Here is an 18,294-nt window from a genome sequence, read left to right as displayed (position 1 = left end):
TGTCTGAAAAATGCAACAAATACTGTTGCCTAGCAGACCGAGAGGGCGGAGCCGCTAACAAATACACACACACACACACACAGGCTCACAACATTGTGAAATCATATGGTACCAGCTAACGTTCTAGGGTACCTCTTAGCCAATAGCGATGGCAGATTTAAATTCAAATGCAGTGCAGTTTTTACCAGACAATGGCACAACACTGACAGTTTTAGGCAGATAACAAAAATTTTAACTAAAATGCACTAAAGTGCAAAACTATTGACTACACATGTCTGCAGCACGATTAGACACATTTATATAGTTAATTAGAAAAAATTTGATTTGGGGGTGACTTGCTCTTTAAACTGAAATACAAATTATGTGTACATCAGGGCTGCAAAGTGTTTTAGATAATAGCTTGTATATCCCCTTTCACTTGGATCCATTTTTTTTACATAATTAATTGCAACCTGGTAAAAAATACAAATAATTTTATTTTAATCCATACAAGCAATCACATATCTGAGTGACCCATCAGAAATAAAGAAAATAAATAAAACATGGATAAAATTGTTAGGTTGGTTTTTGGACCAATGCATTTTAGCTACTTCAAAAGTTATGCTGAACAGTGTGAAAAACTAATGTTTATGTCCACGAGCTACTAACCTTAGATTAAAATTTGTGAATATTTCACAAAATGCCGTGAGATTGGGTTTTAACTAACTATTCTCAGAACCGTAACCAATGGGGTTCTTTTCCTAACCTTAACTAAACGTTAATTCAGACCATCTAAAACCAAATTTTAGGGTGCTTATCATTGTGTGGACCAGCAAAATGTCCCCACAATGTAAAAATGTCCACACAGTACAGGTTAAAGTCAAACTTTGTCCACTTAAACATATAAAGACACACTCACACTTTGTTGTTCCAATAAACTTTAAAATTACTGTTTGAGCTTCTTTCTACGCAGAGGGTCCAGAGTGAGTTTTTTTATTCCCGACACTACACAAAAAATACAGAGAAAACAAAATTTTATTTTATTTTAATTTTTTCTCATTTGTGACTCAAACGCTCACAATTCACCCCCAAAAGAAGTCTTTTGGCTATAACACAGAAAAAATGATTTAAATTGTTTATTTTTTATAATGTTGATTTTTTTTCGACAAAACATGGCGCTAAAGGGGTTAAACCTTATAAACACACAAAGTTTGGAGGGGACTGAAGCTATAGATGGGATTTGGGTAAAAATGTGACATTTGAAATAATATATAATTTTATTAAACCTTTAGCCAAAATGCATTTTTTTGCGAGGGTCCCCAGTGTAGTAGCTCTTTTTAAGGAACCTCCAAGGGTTAAAGTCCAACTTCAAATGACTTGATCTGTTCAATGCACCTGTTAAGACCCTTCTGGTGATGTCAGGCTGATTACATCATCAAAGACCATTCCAGATCAAGACCCAAGAAAAACTGGAGGGGGTAAAAGTCACGTGGTATGCGCAGCAGCAGCGTCATTTCCGTTGTTTACGGAACACCCAGTTTTATCATCCATACAAGTGAGTTTCTGTGGAGGATCACAGGGAGAAAGTTAATAAACATCCAACCCCAGGGTTTGTTTGGTTATTTCTGCAAACAGATGCCTTATTATCACAGACCTGATTTATAAACAAGGTTTTAAACAACAGTCATTGCTTATGAATGCCCTTTACTGATCTGAGATCATGTGAAACACCACTGTCAGAAAGCTTAAAGCCTCTGTCTTCTCCCCATCCGGTCTGTTCATGGGTTCCTGAATGGGGCTAAAAGAGCTATTTTCTAATCTGCTTTGCCTTACGCCCTGGATCTCACATATGTTACTTCTATTTAAATGAAAAGTAATGATGGGTGTTTCGACCACGCCAGTCATGTACTTTGAGATTTATCACCTTGTAAAAGTTCGTAATTAGCACGTCCACAAAGCGGACGTCGTTATGTCGCATATATGACATCACCACATAATCTCCTCTTCCCTAGCTTAGCTGCTACTTACCACGTGCATGGCCAGATGGTCTTTCCTCCTGAAGGAAGAATTTAGAGTTTGCTGAACCTACAGCCATTTTTCTTCTGGTTTTCATTGTGTCTCGTTCGGTGACGTCACTTGTGGTGATGCGCATTTGTAGTTCTGGACTTATTTTCACAAAAAACCTAAAATAATGAATAACCCACCCCCCACCCCACGTTCGAAAATAAGACCTTGCTTTGCATCAAAATGTGTCTTTAAAATTCACGGACATCATATGTGAAATCCATGGCACATAACAAGCGGTATTAGAAAATAGCAATTTTAGCGTCTTTGACTTTTAATTTTTACGTTCTTCTGGGGACCCATGAGCCGACCGGAAAGGAAGAAGACTTGCAGCGTCTCCGCCATATTGGGTGGGTTCTCCACTCTCCAAACCCAACTATGTCCATTTTTGTGCAACCTATGGTGGCAAGGTGCAAACCAGAGACTGTAGAAAGAGGCACACAAAAAAAAAACACACATTACAGAAAACACATGGGATTGCCCACCTAGTGAGACTTTTTTTAAATGTACTTAAATTTTTGTATTTTTTTAATTATATTTTTATTAAGGGACCTACACCACGTGCCATTTTTGTGGAAAAAGCATAATGAAATTTTTTTTTAGTTGGGTAAGTACCTTTCTCAGTAGAATACTTTGGGGGCGACCCATCAAAGATGGCGGCTGTGGCGATGACTGTTGTTTCACAATAAAAGTATTTAGAGAATCTTCATTACACATGAATGCGCTTGTATTTTTTCTAGGATAGCATGAAAACAAATTCAAATAAACAATGTCAACAATAAAATATAATAAATCACAGACGGTATCACTTCCGGTTCAGACAAAGGTCGTACCAAAATGGCGGCGTCCGGGAAAAAACATGTCCGTAACACGGCATGTGTCATTCCTGGTGGTTTTACTGGTATTTATCATCTGTATCTGTTATATAAGTCCCATATTTACCGGCTCGTTTAGGTAGGAACCATTTGCTCACGTGTTCGATCTGTTTTCAGTTCTTTCCCTCCAGTTCAGCCCCGACAGTCCAGCTCAACACAGCGTGTTCGTGAAGGAGCATAAAGTCCGAGCTGAGAGGAGTTCTGGCAGACCGTTGGACCGGACCTTGTTTGTGCTGAACGTCCCTCCGTACTGTTCCAGGGTGGGAGCCGGAGCCCGGTCCGTTGGGAGCGGTAACTGGGTTCTTGTCAGCCATGCTTAGTTCTTGTTTCTGTTTCAGGAGGTCGTCAGGGAACTGTTCTCCATCTTTGGCAACGTTAGCTCAGTAGAGCTGAGAGACCATCCTGGTTCCTCTGAGGGTTCCGAACCCAAACTGTCCAGGTTCTTCAGACCAGCTGAGAAACAGGTTCTCCTTCATCCCACTCCTCTTGTTATTTTTAATCTTTCCTTCAGAATCCTCAGCGCACTGAGTCCTCTGTCTGTTTCTCTTAGGGGTTTAAAGTCGGTTACATTGTGTTTGAGAAGTCTGCGAGTGTAGCAGCAGCGAAGTCCCATCCTCGCCACGTTCCTCTGGTGGTCAGCACAGATCAGCGTCCAGTGAAAACAGGAGTTCAGAGTGAGTCACTCCCCTTCTTTAGTCACCCCTCAGGGTTTTATGTAAAAAGTTCTGCTGATTTAGGAGACTGCAAACACATTCCCGACCTGCAAAACCCAGAAAAATGTCCAAGTTTAGGGACTTGGACATTTTCTTCAAAAGTGATTAAATGTCATGTTTAATTTGTCTACTAGATTGAACCTTAGCTCCCTAACAAAATAACACCTCATTTGTCAAAATCCACCCAGCCAATGCAGATATTAAACCTCTAACAACCCAAATTAACGCCCATTTGTTTCAATTGGAAATCCATTAAAACCTGTGATCAAATTTTGATTAGCTGTCTAGTTCATCTACGGATAGCCAGAGTGGCCAAATGACCTCAAACATATTGTAAGGGTTTGAATAGTAAACTATAGGCTAAACGTTTTATTTTGAAGGCGAGCTCAACGGGTGTTAACAGACTGCTGTACCAGTGTTTCTAAAGCTTAGACTGGTAGAAAATAGGCACTAAGGTTAAAGTCTGACAGGAATCAATACATTTTCATGCATTTAATCTACTGATTTATGTTTATACTTTCTCAAGAGAGCTTGAAGTGAGTTAACTTGTAAAAATTTTACAGGAGGAAAAATATCGAGCTATATATCGTACAACGCAATTCAGCAAAAAGATATCGAGATATAAGTTTTGGTCCATGTCGCCCAGCCCTAGAAAAACGCTTCTGAAAGAGGCATCGCCTGGAGGACCGAGAGAGCGGCACTGAGGCAGTGATAGACCACACCCCCCTCAACCCCCTCGCTTGTGCCGCTGGAGTTTCTAAATCTAAAAACGAGTTTTTAACGAGCGCGTGCACGCGCTCACACAAGACTTACCGCTCAGGAGAAAAGCAGACACAGATTCTGCAGAATTCTGGGGGACTTCCTGTTAAACCCGATCATTAGATGAAAAGGGGAGGAGGGCTTTTTTTCAAGGAGGCAAGCGGGTTCGAGCACCAGTGTGTCAATTCGGCAAGTGAGCGGCTGAGCCAGGTGGAGGAGCGGCTGCCTCACCTGGAGACCGGTGCGGTGCAGCCACGTTTTTCAGCGTAGCCATCAGCCACAGCTGGCTCTACGTGAATGTGGAGCAGAGTTTTAACCTGAAGATGGAGATAGAATTATGGTTTTGGGCTGAAATATTAAATTTAAAGAAAGCAGCACTAAACTGCAACACTAATGATTACACGTGTGTGCAGCACCATTAGACACTCAACTATACAGGTTATCAAAAGTGAATGTAATTCTCCTGAAGCACGTTCGGACACAAGTGGTTTCCTCCAACGGGTGAATTTAATGAACTTTCATACACCATTATCCACCGTGAAAACTACAGAAAACATGGACAAAACGGGTGTTAGCTCTTAAAGAAATAAAATACAAATCATGGCTTTAATCTCAAGTGGTTCCCATAGAATAACATGCAGTAAAAAAAAACATAGAAATATGCCTCGTTGGCTGCGTGCTGCCGAAAGGAATTAACTAATTTTCTTCTTTTCCACTTCTTCCGGCTCATCTACCGACCAAAGTCCATGCTTATCTGCCGTTAATCCCGAAGTGAAACTCGTAACAGTTTCCTCCAGCTGCTCCTTCAACTGACAACTGACACTTCTCACAAGCAAGTCTCAGTACAGCTTGCAACTGATTACCGTTGGCTCATCTATTCATCCGGTAGCTGATAGCACCCTCTAGAGGTGGCATGTTAGACTACACATAATAGAACTTCAACAGCGAACTATATGGAATACATTGTGAGACTATATGCTGCAGTTACATTTAGTTTAGGCGTAACTTGTTCTTTAAGAAGCTGTACCGCCTCCAGTCACGTGACAATAAGACTCAACTCAGTACACATGACAGCACCATCTAGTGGACAACCTTTGTTTTTGGACATGATATCGTCCATTTATGGTGAAATCCTCAATATACCGCAATGTTGATTTTAGGCCCTATGGCCCAGCCCTAGCACGTACTCCAAATCAAATGACTGTTCAGGGGCTAAAAGATGTGATTAGAACATCTGTAATAACAATCGGTCGCACCCTGATGGTGGTGAGCTACCTCGTAGCGACAGCTGCCCTGGGACACGCTGTCAGAAGCCAGCGGACCCTCCGACCACCAGCAGCTAAGAAGGACACAGACGAAGCCTGGGTTTGAACCGGCAACAAACGCCCAACCCCCAAACCACTTTTGTGTCCAGTGAAGAAAACAATATGTATTTTCGTCCATTGCCCAGCTCTAATTGGTGTATTTTATGTACTAAATATTAGCAAAGTACAGCAAGTAAAGTAATTAAGGAGCCAAGTGATGATCTGAGTAAAGCAAACTAACGGCCTCTGCTCTGCAGAATGGATCCAGCAGTACTCCCAGTCCTTCATCCCCCCTGACAAACTCCAGCAAAGCGTGGACGCCTTCATGCAGGACTACGACAAACGTAAAGAAGAGGTGAGGCTTCTCCCGCTCTTCCTCTGGAGTCTTAACGCTCATCAGGCGACTTCACGCGTTTCCTGTTACAGGAGGAGGAGCGGCAGAGAAACGAGGCTGAGAAACAAAAAGATGACGAGGAGGGCTGGGTGAAGGTCACCAGGGGTCACAAGGGCACCAAGGCCCGTCCGCACAGCGAGGCAGCCAACCACAGGGCTCTGCAGAGGGAGATGAGGAAGAAGAGGAGGAAGGAGCTGATGAACTTCTACACCTGGCAGCACAGGAACACGCAGAAAGAACGTATGTGGCTGGTCTTTTATTAATCACGTGTAGGAGCACATCAGATACGCTGAACTTTAATGTTTTGTCTTCGTCAGACATCGCTGAGCTGAGGAAGAAGTTTGAAGAGGACAAACAGAGAATAGCTCTGATGAGAGCTCAGAGGAAGTTCAGACCTTACTGAGTCACACGTGCTCATTTCCTTCTTCTGCTTCATTTAAAAGCTCCACTCTTTGTAAATAAACTTGCGTTAATCGATGTGTCTTGATTATCTGGCTATAAGCAATAAGCAAAAAACAGGAAGTGAAATCTTCAAAATAAAATGTGATTTAGAACCAAGCTCAGACCGAAAGTGGTGGTTTCTCTTTTTTATCATCTGTGGACGAAACTGGCTCTAGGCGGGCTTGTTTTAGTTGTTTCCCCTGCTTCAGCACACCCGATTTTACTCGGCGGGTGATCAACAGGCTTCTGCTGAGCAGAGAAACAACCAAAACATGCTGGAGACCAGCCCTCTGACCAGGACTGAGAACTCCTGCTTTAGACAGGTTTTCCACAATCTAGGACAGGAGTCAGAAAAAAAGAAAACCTTTATTTAGAATCAACACAGTAAAAAGTTTAAATACTATCAAAACTTTGATAAATATCCAGTTTCTTATGTAACGTCAGCGGTGCAGCAGCTGATCGGAAAAATCTTTTCAATCCTCATCCACCGAGAAATGTAACATTTCTGCATTTTTAACAGAAAACAGGTTGAGGTGATACGCCGTCAGCACGGAGAAGTGAAGGTTTTAGTGGGTTTTTCTGGTTTTTCACACTTTTTGGACGAGTTTTGTAATCAAATGTAAACAAAACTTTTATTAACACTCTTTCTACATCCGGTCCGTCCTCTGTATCAGGGTATCTGCAGGTGTAAGGGAGCCAAATTTAAGACTTTTTAAGGCCACTTTGACAAAAATTTAAGCTATTTTTAAAAATTAAATGTAAGCTATAATTTCCAGCCTGGAACCGGTGCTAACCACGTCGCGAACGTGGGATTAGCCATCCAGTTACCATTAAACTTGCACTTCCCCATGGCGCAAACTTCCACTAGCTTAACCAGCTAATGTGCTCATCTAAAAATAGCCCCCTTTCACAACCAACTGAATGTGTACGGTTCCGCTTACGCCAACATCGTACACAAAAAACGCTGAACTAGAAATTCATGAAATTTTTATAGAAACAAAAGAATCTTGTTAATTGGGTCTTTGGTAATTTAAGACCTTTGGAATCTGTATTTAAGGATCATTTGTCATTTTTAAGGATTTTCAAGGCCTTAAATTTGGAAAAGCTAATTTAAGACTTTTTAAGGACCTGCAGATACCCTGCACATGCATCCCCGTTTAACCCCTCTCAAAGGTTCCATTCACTCTTCACCTCCTCTTCTTTAGCTGAGTGAACATTTCTTTTTCTCCTTCCATCACCCATCCATCCATCCATCCATTTTCATCCGCTTATCTGGAGTCGGGTCGCGGGGGCAGTAGCCTAAGGCGAGAGGCCCAGACTTCCCTCTCCCCAGCCACTTGGGCCATCTCCTCCGGGGGAATCCCAAGGCGTTCCCTGGCCAGGTGAGAGACATAGTCCCTCCACCATGTCCTGGGTCTACCTTTAGGTCTCCTCCCGGTTAAACGTGCCCGGAAAACCTCACCAGGGAGGCGTCCAGGAGGCATCCTGACCAGATGTCCGAGCCACCTCAACTGGCTCCTCTCGATGTGGAGGAGCAGCGGGTCTACTCCAAGCCCCTCCCGAATGGCCGAGCTTTTCACCCTTTCCCTAAGGGTTAGGGTTATTCTGCCAGGTGAGAAGGTTTCTCCTGGGACATCTGGACGTTGTAAGATCTTGATGTCTGTGCTGGTCTTCTGATTATTCTGGGATGATTCACATGCCTCACCCAGCCTCTCCTAACTCCTTCAGTTTTTAACCAAAGTGCTTAAAAGATAAAACCATCATTAAAAAGCATAAATGAACATCAAACTGGCAAAAAAAAAATATAAAAATAAAGCTAAATATAATTATTTTAAACAGAATGATCAATACAATAGATCAAAATGTTAATGGGATGATGATAGAAGGTGAAGAACCAAATACGGTTATAAATGTAATATAATAAACGTTACAATAGAGTTGTAGCTTTTATACCGTCACACAGCGTGTGATTAGTTATCGCATTAATCCCGCTATGAGTCACAATTGTAACGAGTGGGTTATTCGTTATGTTTTGGTGTGAGTTAATACATTTTTATAGGTTTTTTTAAAAAGCTGACTAAAAGTACAAGAAAAATGTAAACATAGATATAAAACAGTAAAAAGGCAGGTACAATGTCACACTCTAAAAGCCAAGGAGCAAAGGTATGTTTTAAAAAGTGACTTAAAAGCAGGCAGATGACAGTTTAGGGGCACCCCAGCGTTTACATTTGGATCTAGGCACTTGGAGCAGGTTTTGAGCAGATGACTTAAGAGCTTTTGCTGGTTGGTACGGATGCTCGGTCAGATAGGATGGTGTCGGTCCGTTCGATGTTTTAAAAACAAGTCAGCCGTTTAAAATCAGTCTGAAACTGACCTGGAAGCCAGTGAAGAGGCCAAGACAGGAGCGAAACGTTCAAGCCGAGCGTAGATCGTCAGCGGGCGAGCTGCAGCATTTTGGATGTGACGGATAAAAGCATGGATCACTATCTCTAGGTGGTTAAATGGAACAAAGGGCTTGACTTCACTGGAAAAATTTCGATTTCACAACCAAGTTTGAGACCAGATTGTTATTGTAGTGGATCAATAGTTGCATCTTACGTAGGAAACCATCAAAGGTGAGATTCCATAGAAAATATGGAATCAATTTGACGTATCTTTGAATAATACCTTTAAACAGAAGATCGGAACTTTTTATTGCAGGGATTAGGTAACACTTCGTAATAACCCAGAGTCAAAAAGAGAGACAAGTTTTAAAGTTTAAGAAGATTTATTTCCAAACTATTTAAGATAAGGCTAACTAACTCTAAACACTCTATGTGATGAATGGATCTAGTTGTGAATGAGGCAAGATGGATGGTGAAAATGTGAAATGTTGTTATCAGAACTCTCGTTTCCAGAAAAGCATTCATTTTGTGTGGGAGCGAATGTTTTGCCCTAAACTATAGTCGGAGTTTCAAAACCACATTCAGACGCTATCTTGCCACACTACTTACCCTTGACGGGAGACCTCCGTTGTAGATCCAGAATGCCAGGTTCTCGGATCCCCCTTTGGTACCGGAGCCGGTGAAACAGCGTACGGTACGACAGACTAGTCTTGGGATTGCCTCCAGGTAAGCGACAGTTGCTTGACAGCGTCAGCGGGATCCTGAAGGGTCAGTGAGTTCAGCTTTTACTCTGAAGGAGCGTTGCTTCAGGTGGCTTGCAACAGGTTTTATCATCCAGCTGGTCAAGGTTCTTTGTGGTTAAAAATTTACGAGTGGCCGGCTCAAAATTCTAGAATGTTTGAACTGAGTTAAGGGTGACGTGGGAGTTAGTTTTATTATTCAGATGTTTTGATTTATGGTCGAATCAGAATTGGACAACAAATATAAACACCGCACAGACCACGCAATGCGTCGGAAAGGAAAGCTCTGATTGGAGAGAAAAAGCAATGTGTCGTGTGATTTTAACATTACGTGTGATCAGTCTAGTGTGTAGTTTAGTTATATTACTTATTAAAATGCTATCATAGGATTATAATATCAAGTAATTAATATTCTCATTTCACAGATTGATTTAACATTGAGCTTTACATGATTATTTGGACTAACAAAGTTATTTGATCATTATTTAATAGAGAAAAAAGTTCTTGGTCTTCTTTCTTCTCTTGAGCTGTAGGGGGAGGCAAATAGCTAGTTAAAACAGTTTAGATGCAGAGGCATCAAAGGTCTTGAGCCATATCTCACGAAGATAAGTTCTTCATGAGGAGAGAGGGGAAAACAGTCCCTTCATGATGCTACATTATCGAATAGAATTCAAATTCTTTAAAGACCATAAGCCAAAGATTCAAAGAGGCTGCAGAGCTTAGCATCACCAAAGAGCACAACTTTAGTTTTGCTTTTGTTCAAGTGTAGGAAATTCTGTGCTAACCAACCCTGCAAGTCTTTTAGACGGTGAAACATCTTCTCCATCAGCCGTAGTCCTCTTCCTCCTCTCACGAGCGAGCGCCACGATTATATCGTTCTCGGAGAGCTGGCTTGCCTTTGAAGACATTGCTTTGGCCGATGCATATCCCCGGAAGGTGGGGTCGCGTTTGTTTTTGCAACCAATGCAACTTTGAGAAGGTTTGGATATGCTGCTCCACTCAGGTGCTCATGGCCACGAAGAGACAGGAGCTTGATGAATCGGAACATGTCACCATGGTCAGCCCTGAGATTTCGCTCGTTGTTCTTAAATTGACCAGCTTCTCTTCCCACATTTGGCAAAAGATGTACACCGGTCAATGGGACATCGATGATGTCACAAATAGCCTTGTAAGGTGTCATCATCGCATATGATGCAACCATCTTCAGCTGCTCCACCATGGCTTTGGCAGTAGGATCGAAAGTCTCATCACCTCCAGACCTCAGCAGCATCTCGAGTATTTTGTCTCCATACCAACTGGCTGAAAGCCATGCAGTCGTTTCTTGGATGGACATCTTTGGAGTCAGGTCCACTTGGGGCTGAGAGGTGACGCCGACCTGAGCTAGCATAGCGGAGAACCTTCTTCCAAGCTGCACAGCAGAGGAAGTTGCCCTCTTTATGTAGAAGTACAGGACCGAGAAGGCCCCTTTGGCAATGTAGAATTTCCCACTTGGAGACAGCTCCTCGACATCTCCGTACCACCTGGACACTGTGGGATCATCGTCGTTTCTCTGCTCATGCATGTGGCCTTCAAACATTGTTGTGAGCTGGGGGAAAATTCCTACCAGCATCAGGATTGCTGCACTGATGCACCCGCATTTAGTCTTTACCCTGAAGGCTTCAACTCCAGCTGAATCACTCATTTGTGGTGTAACAGAATGAAATGACTGTTTACCACCTAAAAGTCATTTCCCCCCCTCTCCTCAGCAAGAACTAATCTGCATGAGATATTGCTCAAGGTCTCATGCTCTGCTTCTAAACTGTTTCTGATTTTCCAGCTCAAGAGAAGAATGAAGATAAAGGACTCTTTCTTTTTAATAAATCAAAGAACTTTATTTGTAATAAAGCTTTTCAAACAAAGTGTTAGTCAATAATAAAATGTGAACCAATTTGTGAAATGAAATGATTAAATACTTGATATTATAATCCTACAGAGTATAATAAGTAATATACCTTTAAATGTTTCCACTGGACATCCTGATCCACGTAATGTAAGCCACATTACACATTTTATCTTTCTCATCCAATCGGAACCTTCCTTTCTGAAGCGTGGCATAGTCTCTGTGGTGTTTATAAATCTGTCAAACTTTGATTCGACCGTAAATCAAAACATCCAGATTAATAAAACCAGTCCCCACGCCATCTTAGTTCGGTTCACCGCATTCTAAAAGGAGTATCAGACCGGCCAGCTGGACTTCCTTTTTAAGCAAAGAACCGACAAGCTGGATAAAATATGTTGCACTTTACCAACCAAGCAACGGTTCCTTTCAGAATAAAAGCTGAACTCCTGATCCTCCGGGTCCATCTGACGCTGTCAACCAACTGTCGCTTTGTACCTGGAGACAATCCAAAGACTAGTCTGTCGTACTGCTGACGCGGTTTCATCGGCTCCGGTACCGAAGGGGGGTCCGAGGACCTGGCATTCTGGATCTGTACGGAGGTCTCATCCTGAAGGGTATGTGGGGAGCGACAAAATGGCGTCTTATGTGTTTATGAAACTCCGATCATAGCTTAGGAGCAAAACATCACTTCCCACTTAGACTTGCTTCTCCGGATACGAGAGTTCTGATGACATCACTCACACATACACCATTCATCTCACGTCTCATTCAAACGAAGATTCATTCATCACTTATTAGACTGGTTTAAAATTGTTTAGAAATTGTTTAGAAATAAATCTTCTTTAACGTTTTAAAGGTGACTCTTCTCGTCTCTCAGTTAATACGAAGTGTTACATAATCCCTGCAACAAAAAGTTCCAGTCTTCAGGTTAAAATTACCCAAAGATCCATAAGATTGATTTCATATTTCCAATGGAATCTCATCTTATGGTTCATTAAATAGATGTAAATTAAATCATTACAGCGGTGAGACTCTAGGGATGACTTCCCGCGGAGGTATGGGGACATCTTCGTTGCGAAGTGATAGGAGCTCTATCTGGAACCGGGGAGCTGTCATGTTTGCCACTAGCCTAGCTAGCTCTTATCCTGCTGATGCTCCTGCCTCTTCAGTGAGATGCTGATGGATTCAGCTCGTTACCAGGTGTTTAAAAGATGTTCTTCAGGACAAGTTTGGGTTCGTAACTTTTGTTTACACTTCCTACATTCGGTCCATCTTCTATATGCATCCCCGGTAAAGCCCTCTCTCAGGTTCCCACGGCTGTTTTAAGCAGGACTGAGGAAGTGATGTTCAGAAATACAGATGTGTTATCAGTGCGGACACAATCAATAAAAATGTATATAAAAAAAGAAATTTAATAGTGTTTAAATGATTACGCTTACAGCTTATTTTCTGAAATATTTTAAAATAATAAAACCGAAATTTAAACACTTCTCTTGCATCAAAAAGTAAATTCTCTTAACAGAAAGTGGTTTATTTGACATGATCGCTGTCATCTTGTGAACCACACGCCTGCTTCTCTTCCTTCTTTGGACGCGTTCTGATGGTTGAACATAAAACAATCAGGAGGACCAGCAGCAGGACAACTCCAACGCCGGAGACGATGAACAAAATCGCCTGGAATACTGGGACAGAAAGAACAAACGTTAAGTTCTGACAGTGGCCACTGGCGGTGGTCGGATTATTTTCCAAGATTTACTTGTTTTTTGTCCTTTCTCAGATGGATTTTCCTCCAGCTCAGTGTTATTGGATACCAGTGCAAATGGTCCCAAGAAGACCAGCTGGTCCTGATGAGATGCAAAAAGGACCTCTCTTCTCTGTCTTCCATCTTCTGATGCTATAAACCAAAAAGACACAAAGTAAAACCTCCAGAGACACAAATGATGAAGCACTAGACGATACTCACAGATGATGGTACAACTCTGAGCACAGTCCACATCGCCTGTGCAGATTTCCACCCAGCAGTAGAAGTACATCTAAAAACGAGAGAGGATCCGTAGAGCCAGGACTACAGAGCGTAAACACACGGAACAGTTTAAACAGATAATCTTACTTCTTCTGAGCTCGGATTGCCCGTCTCAGGGTCCAGAAAGGCAAAGGTCTTCACACCAAACCTCCTGAGCTGAGAATGGTTGGTGGTTTTCTCATGGTTGTCCACAAGGATGGAACTTCTCAAATCGTCTAAAGGGTTGGGACAGCTGTGCAGGGAAAGGAAAAGTCTGGTGACTCACTTGAACTTCACCATTCCATTAGCTTTGCATATAGATGCCGCTCCGCTACCCGTCATGCAGGAGCGTCCACACCGAGTGTTTGGACACAGGATAGGCGAAGCAGTCTCGCACTCTCAGGGACAGCGCGGGATCCGGGAAGGGCTCGGCGATGGAAATTTCAACGTGCACCATTTCACGTAAAGGAATGGTCAGCGGCAGCTGGTCCTCGGGAATAAAAGATGTAAAAGAGGCATCTAAGGAAAAAAGGGTGTCAGTACAGCCAATGCCCAATTTTCCAAAACCTGATGAGCTCAGAACAAATGTTATAAAGCTGCTGCTATTAGCTGATGTAGGTCACCAAGGCAACCGCTGTCTCTGAAACCCACTGATGGAACGTAGCACAGGATTAGTACTTTACTGTACTTATGTACTTTTTGTGAAGCCTACCTTTAACTTTGACGACATTTTCTTAAACGTTTCAAAAGGAAAAGAACTTTCATTCGCGTTTTGTCCAACCCCCACCCCGTCCCAAACCCTTGTCCACTTTAGGTGTGCATTTGGATAGATTGTGAAGGAAAGTGCTCCATTTGTAGCACGCTGGATCCTTCAGAAATGTTCTTACCCTTGGCTATTCTCATCTGGACCCTGATGGTTCCCTGAGCAACCACAACAGGTGGAGTGGTCACCGTGTACAGCGACCTTAAGGCTTTCGCTCTCTTAAGATCCGATTCCTCGTATTCACACTGGACCTGGAGACTAAAGAAAACATGATAAGCATAAATTCACCGGGACAAGATGTCATTGTGCTTTTGGTGGAATTGGCAGAACAAAAAAAACACCTAAATGGTGAATTTCGGTTTGTGTTCAGCTCCTCCACTTCAACCTCGTAGATGACCAGATCGCCATCTGTCTAAAAACCAGAAAGGAGCTTTTTAGATCTGATGTTCAAATCAGAACCTGTGATGAGCCAGAGTCCAGCTCTGATTCCGTTTGCTTTACCTTCATCGTTGCACCACAGTCCATGACTCCGATCTTAAAGACAGCTGTATCTGGAGTTGAGACTTTAGGCGAACAGTGAGGCTGATCTTTGATTACAAGATTGTTGGGGTCAATAGGTGGGTGTGTGTCTGTGGCCTTAACTGTGAACACAAAGTGTCCATCCAGAGAGCAGGCTGGACAAGGTCACAGGACAGGAAGAAATGGTGGGTTGAAGCAAAATTTGAGACTGTTTGACCCTTACAAATTATTTATTTACCGTTGAGTCTGTAGTAGCAGGCTGAGGTATGACGATCGTAGCAGCATCCCAGTTTGTTACAGTCTTCAATGGAGATGCCCCGCTGGCCACAGTCTGTCTGCAGAGATTTTTCCATGTCACAGTCTGCAGGGAACGCTGCGGGAAAGATGCAATTCAAAGCATCGTATCAAATCTGATCAAAAACCACATTTGGGGACAAAAACAATTAGCAAAAACATCTCATTAACCACTCTTACTGGAACTTAGACAAACTTGACTTAGGACCTCACATGGACACACAACACCAAATGTCTGATAAAGAAGGCACAACAACAACTCTATTTCCTGAGGGCATTAGGAAGATCAACCTGTGGTTTTATCACTGCTCCATAGAGAGCATCCTGACCAACAGCATCATGGTGTGGTACAGCAGCAGCACTGCAGCTGGCAGGAAGGCCCTGCAGAGAAAACAAACACACCTGCCTGCCCTCGATGACGTCATCACTCGCTACCTTCAGGAATCCAGAAACACCCTAATAGACCCAACCCACACTGCTAACCATCTCTTCAAACATCTTCTATCTGGTAAACAATACAGAGCAAAAAAACAAACAAACACACCACCAGGCTGTTTAACAGCTGTTATACAAGAGCCATCACTGAGCTGAACGCGGCTAGGTCACACTAACAGTGATTCTGCTGGACAGTGAATACTGATACCTCAACATGTGACTGTTAACTTTTATATTGTTTAATTTATATTTTAGTTTATAGTTTAGACTTGCCTTACTATACATTTATTTTGCACCTTAAACTGGCTGTGTGCAAGAAAGATGTGTGTGAGAGAAAACGTGTGTGTGACATCTATTCTAGCCTCGTTTTGTTTTACTACCTCCTTACGTGAGCCGTCGTTAATGAGCGCAAAGTCAATTTTGTTGTACACCTTTGCAATGGCAATAAAAAGTTCTTTAATCTTAATGTGCAAATATGTCAAACCAATTCAAGATGGCCGCCACAGGCAGCTGAGGTGTTTCTCAGTGTCAAGGAACCTTGCCTTGATGCCTTGGTCCCGCCCCGGCTGCCTAGGAGACGCGTCATCAGGAACCGCCGAGGCGTGTTTCAATGTTCATGTTCTACCGATGTGTGTGTTCTCCGTTTGTTAGCCGTTTAGCTAGCTGGGCGAGGATACATTTGAGATACCTTGTTGTCTTCTCTCGGTCAAAAACTTCCCAGAAAACAGCGTGGTATTTTCAAAAGGATGGCGAATCAGGAGCCAGCAGCTACTTTGGGGGCAAATTTCCCATTTAAATGCAAGTCAACTAATTGTAGCTATCGGGCTGAAAACTAAAATGTTTTTCTTTAATCCAAAGCAGTTAGCTACGGTTGGTTAGTTGCTTAGTAGTCGCATCTTCGGTGGCTAGCAGGTAGCAACTAGCTTACATATTTAATTTATTTGATATACACAATTTAAAAAGTAAAAGGCTCGTTATAAATTTATATTGAAATTTGTACTCATAATATAAATTGACATCGTGTGACTTGCCATGAGGCAAGTTTGTTCCATTTAACCATTTTCTTTGACGAAGGAAGGACAGAGATCAGGTAGCACCTGGCCGGTAGGCGTTCAGGTTCGCCCCTGGCCTTAGAGCACAAAAAAGTAACATTTCAGAGAAAGGTCTAGAGCCAGCCAATCAGAGGCAAGATGTCTGAATATCAGGAAATAATACAGAGTAAAACTAAATCCTGCTGTTTTCTGCTTCCCTCTCCAACTGACTTCTAGTTCCAGAGCACCAGTGCCCCCCCTCCTCCCACCCAACCCCAGAGATTGACTCAAGGCAGTCTAGATAGAGAATTAAAAAGACATTTTGTGTTTTGTTTTGTGCTCTACTTTCATTGGAAAATACTTAATCACCATCAACTATTTTTACATATTCAGTCGTTATTTTTTGGAAGGGGTGGCTTTATGCAATGGGGGGGGGGCATGTCCCTCCCTGTGCCCCCTGGGATCTCCGCCTATGGGAGGAAGTGTCTGGCACCACATCAGGTGAGTTCTCTCTCTAATGTTTGAACTGAGGCAAGCCTCCAGTCACCGCCAAAGCCCCATCCTGTTCATTATGGGAATTAAAATACATACATTTTAATTCAAATGCTGAAACTTCTGTGAGCAAAGCGTTCATGATTGGAATTTTTTATTATTATTATTATTTTTTTTAGAAACAGAAAAAATTCTGATGGTTGTTTTAGCTGTTGTCCTGGTGAACATCCTGAGAAAAGCCCACTGGAACCGCTGCTTGTTCAGGTGTTACTCACCTGCTGGCTGGATCCTTTGACTGCTCCTTTTTATCAGCGGACAGCTGATGTTCACTCTGATCCACTGGTCCTCTCCGGCGGTCAGCTGGACCAGCAGAGGGAGGACCACTTTGCTGCCCTACAGGAAGGAAAACTCACAAGCTTCACCTTTTCTCTAAGCTACACCTGCACGTGTGGGACGCTTTACCTCCACACGAGCATAGCAGCTGTCGTATTTGCTGAAGAACGACAGGTTCTGGTTCTTCTCTCTGCCCACCCTCACCCCACACTCTCTCTTAGACTTGTGCACTGGGACTGTGGCTCCGGATTGGTCTAAAAAGAAGAACCATCAGACATAGTCGGTGTGAACACCTGCAGCAAACGCAGTTTTACCTATGACACGCAGGTTGTTTTTGACCAGCGGGCCGAACAGAGCTCGGATCCCGCGGACGGAGCAGGTGACCGTCGGTAAAGCCAGCTGGGACTTCTGAGCAGGTGTTTTCTTCTTCTGGACAGGTGAGACGGAACAACAGCGCTGCGCCATCAGGACCAGAAGTAAACAAATCCACCTCATTCTTACAGAATCGCGAATCTTTTCTTTTGCTTTCTGTATATTTGAGCTTTTCGGGCTCCAATAAAACCCACCTAGTGCCGCCTGTGACGCGGAGGGCACGTCACGTGACACATGCCAATTAGCGTTAATTAGTTCTGGGCTTGTTTGGATCACAGTCAAGATCATGATTTATTATCCTCTATTAGATGAAAACCTGTTTGCTTTTGGGACCTAACTGATATGAAACAACAGTAATAAAGCAGAAATGGATTTTTGTCTCATAATAAATCCGTTTTATACCTCTAGAGTCTTGGCAGCCACGTCCCCTTTCTCTCTCCCTGAGGCCATGTTTGTACCAACCAATTAACCAACAGCGACTATCTCACTCATTAATATTATTATTTTCCCCAAGAGAACAA

The 18,294-nt window shown here is 42.7% G+C and overlaps 2 protein-coding genes and 1 long non-coding RNA gene across 3 annotated transcripts; 1 reads left to right on the top strand and 2 right to left on the bottom strand.

The window, feature by feature from the left end:
* Positions 1-456: 456 nt before the first annotated feature.
* Positions 457-2,383, bottom strand: LOC139062200 (uncharacterized). The gene is made up of 2 exons (XR_011515786.1): positions 2,008-2,383; positions 457-1,542 (listed from the first exon to the last, which is right to left on the bottom strand). It is a non-coding gene; the product is annotated as an uncharacterized lncRNA (long non-coding RNA).
* rrp7a (ribosomal RNA processing 7 homolog A) lies at positions 2,383-6,646 on the top strand. Its single transcript, XM_015945292.3, has 7 exons — positions 2,383-2,944; positions 3,036-3,178; positions 3,257-3,382; positions 3,469-3,592; positions 5,952-6,049; positions 6,121-6,328; positions 6,406-6,646. Exons 1-7 carry the CDS (start codon positions 2,881-2,883, stop codon positions 6,489-6,491), a joined length of 849 nt encoding a protein of 282 aa, XP_015800778.1. The 5' UTR covers positions 2,383-2,880; the 3' UTR covers positions 6,492-6,646.
* A 6,286-nt stretch (positions 6,647-12,932) lies between these two features.
* LOC107376277 (zona pellucida sperm-binding protein 4) lies at positions 12,933-18,166 on the bottom strand. Its single transcript, XM_015945293.3, has 12 exons — positions 17,716-18,166; positions 17,531-17,655; positions 17,344-17,461; positions 15,055-15,189; positions 14,799-14,971; positions 14,639-14,709; positions 14,422-14,555; positions 13,870-14,053; positions 13,643-13,787; positions 13,496-13,565; positions 13,289-13,426; positions 12,933-13,214 (listed from the first exon to the last, which is right to left on the bottom strand). Exons 1-12 carry the CDS (start codon positions 18,059-18,061, stop codon positions 13,063-13,065), a joined length of 1,791 nt encoding a protein of 596 aa, XP_015800779.3. The 5' UTR covers positions 18,062-18,166; the 3' UTR covers positions 12,933-13,062.
* Between the last annotated feature and the right edge of the window lie 128 nt (positions 18,167-18,294).

Source organism: Nothobranchius furzeri, chromosome 12 (assembly GCF_043380555.1).
Source record: "Nothobranchius furzeri strain GRZ-AD chromosome 12, NfurGRZ-RIMD1, whole genome shotgun sequence".
NCBI classification, from domain to species: Eukaryota; Metazoa; Chordata; class Actinopteri; order Cyprinodontiformes; family Nothobranchiidae; genus Nothobranchius; species Nothobranchius furzeri.
The sequence above is the reverse complement of the archived record's forward strand: the minus strand, read 5'-3'. Positions and strand labels throughout refer to the sequence as shown.

What these genes read in the sequence shown, in the direction of transcription:
- LOC107376277 (XM_015945293.3), bottom strand. Translation starts at nt 18,061, where the DNA reads ATGATCTTGACTGTGATCCAAACAAGCCCAGAACTAATTAACGCTAAT. An exon ending in AAACAACCTGCGTGTCATAG is followed by an intron (nt 17,656 to 17,715) that starts GTAAAACTGCGT and finishes TCTTCTTTTTAG; the next exon opens with ACCAATCCGGAGCCACAGTC. An exon ending in CTGCTACTACAGACTCAACG is followed by an intron (nt 14,972 to 15,054) that starts GTAAATAAATAA and finishes GACCTTGTCCAG; the next exon opens with CCTGCTCTCTGGATGGACAC.
- rrp7a (XM_015945292.3), top strand. Translation starts at nt 2,881, where the DNA reads ATGGCGGCGTCCGGGAAAAAACATGTCCGTAACACGGCATGTGTCATT. An exon ending in AGTGAAAACAGGAGTTCAGA is followed by an intron (nt 3,593 to 5,951) that starts GTGAGTCACTCC and finishes TCTGCTCTGCAG; the next exon opens with AATGGATCCAGCAGTACTCC. An exon ending in CAGGAACACGCAGAAAGAAC is followed by an intron (nt 6,329 to 6,405) that starts GTATGTGGCTGG and finishes TGTCTTCGTCAG; the next exon opens with ACATCGCTGAGCTGAGGAAG.